The sequence below is a fragment of the Larimichthys crocea genome, chromosome XVI (genome assembly GCF_000972845.2).
Source record: "Larimichthys crocea isolate SSNF chromosome XVI, L_crocea_2.0, whole genome shotgun sequence".
NCBI classification, from domain to species: Eukaryota; Metazoa; Chordata; class Actinopteri; family Sciaenidae; genus Larimichthys; species Larimichthys crocea.
In genome coordinates, this window is record NC_040026.1 from 18,035,904 (window position 1) to 18,041,903 (window position 6,000).

General features: G+C 42.5%; 1 protein-coding gene across 1 annotated transcript; it reads left to right on the forward strand.

Moving 5' to 3' along the window:
- Window positions 1–703: 703 nt before the first annotated feature.
- klhl11 (kelch-like family member 11) lies at window positions 704–5,422 on the forward strand. The gene is made up of 2 exons (XM_010745893.3): window positions 704–1,896; window positions 3,321–5,422. The coding sequence occupies exons 1-2, from the start codon at window positions 1,319–1,321 to the stop codon at window positions 4,903–4,905; spliced, it is 2,163 nt and encodes a 720-aa protein (XP_010744195.2). The 5' UTR covers window positions 704–1,318; the 3' UTR covers window positions 4,906–5,422.
- The last annotated feature ends 578 nt before the right edge of the window (window positions 5,423–6,000 follow it).

Below are 6,000 nucleotides of genomic sequence, written 5' to 3' on the forward strand. Positions count from 1 at the left end.
CGTATATGGATGGTCATATTCATTTGTATGATGCTTATGTCTTAATATATACATAACGGTACATATAATTAACAAGTAATTAACAGTGCTGGCGTTAAAGAAGAGTCTGACAGCTGTTGGAGTGAGTGGGAGTAGCAGTCTGTTGCTGAAAGGAGCTGTTTAAGGCGGAGTTGTACATGATGGATGTCAGCTTTGCAAACATCCTCCTCTCCTCCACCTCTATGGAGTGTAAAAGGGTGCAGTCCAGGACAGAGCTGGACCTCTTGACCAGTTTGTTGAGTCTTCTTCTGTCCCTCCTGCACACTCCAAAGGACATCAGTCTCCTTAGCACGTGGACAGACAGACAGACAGACAGACAGACAGATAGATAGATAGATAGATAGATAGATAGATAGATAGATAGATAGATAGATAGATAGATAGATAGATAGATAGATAAGAATATTTGCCACATTATAACACACAAATTAATCGTTTTAATCCATTAAAACATTCTATATAAAAATGCAAAAAAAAAAATGTAAATAATAAAAATAAATAAAAACATAATTCAACGTAGCATCAATGTGGAAATAGTATGGCTTCGTAATGGTTCGTTTTTTAGCAGAAATGGACAGTGGACAAAAAGAAAATAATTTAATTAGTGACTATTTTGATGATTTATCAAGTCATTTGTTGAGGAAATATGCCAAAAAAATAAAAATAAATCACTTGTTCCTTCTCCTTCAATAGTAATGTTGAAAACAAGGCATTTAAATAGGTCAAATTGGGCTTTTTGGGGGGATATTATCATAGACATTTCTTCCATTTTATGGATTAATTTTATGGAATAATTGCAGCCTTGTTTTGGACAGGTCACAAAACATGTCCTTTTTATGTTGCACCCAAATGCAACACAATAACACATGTCTTATTAAAGCAATTAATTTGCATTGAGTTCATCAAATGTATTTTTCTGGATGAAAACAGGGATCAGACAGTGAATATGATTCATGCTTTGACATGTCAGGTAGGCAGATGTTGGCCTCATCAAGGGATTCAACTGCACCACGCATGCGCGACGACGGTGCAGCCCTTTAAAACAAAGTTAAATGTGGTTAAAATAAAAAAGACGTATTAATGCGTCACACCGACATTAAAACATCGCTAACACCTCGGACCTTTTTTTCTGTATTTGCATATATGTGTCTCCTGAGTGAGCGTAGATATTATTCTGAATCTGAATCTTAAAATAAATAAATACAGAGTGTTTAATGTTGTGAAAGACGGAAGTGAGCACTCCTGTTTTTCCGAGCAGGGCTGTGGACGCTGCGCATGCATGTCAGTGTTTGAATGTTTCTTTGCGTGTGTTTTATATGCCTATGAGTTATTCCCAAAGATAGTTCAACGCTTCCATTTGCCTCCGAGTCTATCCCGCTGCGGTATGGCAGCTGCAGCAGCAGAAGGACCGGGGGACTGTAGCCGGAGCAGCGGCGGCAGCAGCGGCTGCGGCGGCGGCGTCGCACCGGCAGCAGCGCGGACAGGTGATGGGGAACCTGAGGAGGCCGAGGAGTTCACCTGCTCGGCCTACTGCTCCGAGCTCTCCCGGCGGCAGAACGAGCAGAGGAAGGCGGGTCTGTTCTGCGACGCGACGCTGGTCTTCAGCTCCGAGGAGCAGGACAGGGTCCAGACATTGACCGCGCACCGCTCCGTGTTATCGGCGGCGTCGCAGTACTTCACGCTGCTGCTCGGCGGACAGTTCTCGGAGTCCGTGTCCGGGCGAGTGGAGCTCAAAGAATGGAGCTCCACGACGGGACCAGACCCGGAGACAGTGGAGAGCGTGGTGCAGTTCATGTACACCGGAGAGATCAGGGTGACCACTGCCAATGTGCATGAGGTGTTGGAACTTGCTGACAGGTAATCTTTTTTATTTATTTATTTAATCTGAATAAAATGTATAGTAACACACGGACGTGTTGCGCAGCAGTCTTGTGTTTGTAATGCTGAATGAGCCACACCTTAATCATGACTTCATTATACCAACAGGTGTGACTTGTTTTGAGTTCACACACACACACACCTGTGGAGCTTTGCAGGGTTAGCCATTTTCTTAAGTTGGATGTCTGCATGTTTTTGTTAAAACAAGGCCTCACATTTAAAGATAGATGATAGTCAAGTCGTTGCCAATAGTCTTAATAATCCAAGGCTGCAATTATTCATTGTTTCATAATGAATTAATGAAGAAATGTCTGATAATATCCCCAAAAAGCCCAATTTGACCTATTTAAATGCCTTGTTTTCAACATTATTATTGAAGAAGGAAGTGATTTTTTTTTTTTTATTATTGGCATATTTCCTCAACAAATGACTTGATAAATCATCAAAATAGTCACTAATAAATTATTTTCTGTCCATTTCTGCTGAAAAACGAACCATTACAGAGCCATACTATTTCCAGATTGAACCTACATTGAATTATGTTTTTATTTATTTTTATTATTTACTTTTTTGTTGCAAAATACACATTTGTATTGTGAATAGGTGATCCAAAGTTACATATTATGTTTATTATTAAAGGCCTTACATGCCCATGATGCAGCCACATTTTGACATTTTTGCCTATTTAGGGTGCAGATTGTTGCTGACTTGATAACTCCCTTGTGTTGTCGCACCTGTTGCACCTTTATGATTGTTGTATGTGTATATACAATGGACGTAGGTAGGCGATCTCGTGTTTTTCCCTTCATAGGTGCACCCACCTTCAGTCAGGGCAAAGGTCTGATCAGCCAGAATAATTGAAAGATAAAACAAGAAAACATTTGTTTTGGTCAATAAAAATGGGACTTTTGAAATTTTTAGTATGAAAAGCACAGATGTAATCCCATTTATTATAAATCATTCACTGATCCTCATTATTATATATACAAGACAATTTAAAAATACAGTACTTTTAATTATATTTTTAAGGAGTAGTTTGTGGTAAGTACACAAGTACATGCTGGTTTGTATGTGGGTTTAACAGGCACTGCTGAAACAAAAGTAAAAACACTTACAGGCCTGTATTCAAGGTTGTAGAAGCACAGTACTGTTAGAAACATCAGGGTAATATGTGTTCAAAAAAGAAATTCAAAGGAGAAACGCTACATTGATGTTTTTTTTAGCAGGCAGGCATGTTTCAACACGGCTTATTACTTTAGATAGTAATCGGTGTCTAATATTTCAGAATACTGTATGCAAGCGTTTGTTTTATCCATCTTTACCGCTTGGTTCATCCTGTCCAATCACTGATATCACCTGCTGAAGTTTTGCATACTGTTCATTATCCTTACATATTCACACAGGTTCCTGTTGGCCCAGCTGAAGAACTTCTGTGGAGAGTTCCTGATGAAGAAGCTGAGCTTGTCTAACTGTGTAGCAGTGCACAGCCTCGCCCACATGTACACCCTGGACCAGCTGGCCAAGGGAGCCGCCAAGACCATTAGGAGAAACTTCCACAAAGTTATCCACAATGATGAATTCTTCACGCTGCCATTTCACCTGGTGCGGGACTGGCTGTCAGACTCAGAAATCACCGTGGATTCTGAGCAGGAGTTGTTTGAGGCCATCGTAAAATGGGTGAACCAAAACACAGAGGAGCGAGAGGAGAATTTCAAGGACCTGTTCAGGCTTTTAAGGTTGCCTCAGATTGCTCCTACCTACCTGACACGGGTGGTGAGAAAGGAGCCCTTAGTGGCAAACAATGCTGTTTGTCAGCAGCTGGTGTCTGACGCCCTTGAGGTCCACGCTGTTCGCTTTGAGAGCTTCAAGTCAGCTGATTTAGAGTCCCATGCCTCCTTCACGTCAACAATCCAGCCACGTTTTGGCCAAAACATGGATGTAATCATGGTGGTGGGTGGCGTTTCAGAAGGTGGAGACTATTTGAGTGAGTGTGTGGGTTACTTTGTTGCTGAGGACCGTTGGGTAAACCTGCCGCACATTCACAACCACCTCGACGGACACGCCATCGCAGTCACCGACAGCCATGTTTACGTGGCAGGCTCCATGGAGCCAGGCTTCGCCAAGACGGTGGAGCGCTACGACCCCAACCTCAACACCTGGGAGCAGGTCAACAACCTGAGCACCCGCAAGCACTCGTTCGGCCTCATATGCGTCAAAGACATCCTCTACAGCATCGGCGGTCATGGAAACTTCAGCCCAGGCTTTAAGGATGTCACTGTGTACAACCCTGAGCAGGACGAGTGGCAGAATCTCGACCCAGCACCAAAGATACTACGAGATGTGAAAACAGTGAGCGTGGAGGACCGTTGCGTGTACGTGATGGCCAGGACCCCTGTAGACATGGACAATGATGACGGACTGAGCACTTTGACCGCTTGCTACGATACAGAGAGTCTCAAGTGGCAGGAAGTGGACTCCTTACCACTCGTTGATAATTACTGCAATTTTCAAATGGCTGTTGCGTCCACCAATTTCTACCACACGGCTTCCTGTTGCTCCAAGAGCTACAAGGTAACGGTTGAAGCGGCTCAGCAGAAAATAAGCAGAAACATCTCTGACGACATCCTCGAAAGCCTCCCTCCAGAGGTCCTCAGCATGGAGGGCACTGCTATTTGCTACCTGGGTGACGACATATTCATCATCGGCGGGTGGAGAAACAGCAACAACATGGACAAGCAGTACCGCAGGGAGGCCTACCGTTACTGCGCTGAGAGGAAGCGCTGGATGCTGCTGCCGCCCTTACCTCAGCCGCGCTGCCGAGCCGCAGCCTGCCACGTTCGCATCCCGTACCAGTACCTTTACGGCTGCCAGCACTACCCCATGCCCCAGAACCTGGCTCGCCAGAGAGACCGCATGCAACAGATGCAGCAGCTCCATCGCCGCACTCTCACTCTGCGCAGACAGCTGCAGTCTCAAATCGAATGTTGAGATCCAAAGCTACACGAATGTGACACTCTGCACTTAATCTGCTGATAAATGGCTTGTTGTTAACACAGTTTTATCTTAAATTTTTTTTGCCTTTTTAATGAGGTTAAATGTCTGCATGGGGATGCACCTGGGGCTGCTTTGCTGGAAAGAAAAAAACTGAAGAGTCGTACATAATCATTTTGGCCTTTCATCATCAGCTTATGCCTTACTCTTATTCTGCTTTTAAATGATACTGTGATTGCTGTCGCATTTTGTGAAAATATAGTGGAATTCATTGCAAAACAACCTTGTTCGGTTTTTTATATGTTGTCTGTGTTGACACTCAAATGATGTCAACATATGTTCTGTACAGTTCTCAGTGACACTTTTAATGTGAAATTTGCTTAAGTGTCAAGATGTAATCATAGGAAAGTAAGTTATGTCTACATTTGTTGTGATATAAGTTAGTAGAAAATGACAGAATACCAGTGTGGGGATATTAGTGTTACTTAGTGTAACAACCAGCTGAGAAAAGAAGTATCAGCTTTAACTGTTTCCTCCTTTCACTACTTGTATCTTATTTCTCTTCTACCTCCAATTTCCACCGTGGTTTCACCTCTTTTGCACCGTAGGGATTGAAATATCCAAACGTTGAGCGTATATACTGTGTATGTAGTGCGTGTCCCACTTAAAACAGACAATCATTTATCAGAACTTTTGTAGCAAGAATCAAGTAAGCACATGTTGGGGAACAGGGTGTTCAGTGATTGTATCTTTACCCCCCAAGTCAAGACATAAACCTGCTTAACGCAGTGTTGCACGTAAAACTTTTTTTTTTTTTAACATTTGTACAATACTTTTCGCCATTCCAATCGGTCTATAAATGTATTTAATTTATTTCTTAAATATTTCGACTAGTCAGAAATTGCTTCATTTGATTTGATTTCATGTTGTTGCGTTGTTTTTGAAAGAGAGACCAAATACCACCGCACTAAAGATGGGACGTCATTTTTGGCCCTATTTCTGGTTTAAAATTTGGTTTGTGGGTTTTAGTCGACTTATTTGGTTTGTTCTGAATTTGTGAATTAGAGCTTGTGTTCACGTATGGACGCTGCA

Coding starts and splice junctions, on each gene's coding strand:
- klhl11 (XM_010745893.3), top strand. CDS start 1,319: ATGTCAGTGTTTGAATGTTTCTTTGCGTGTGTTTTATATGCCTATGAG. Junction 1,897..3,320: donor GTGTTGGAACTTGCTGACAG/GTAATCTTTTTT, acceptor ATATTCACACAG/GTTCCTGTTGGCCCAGCTGA.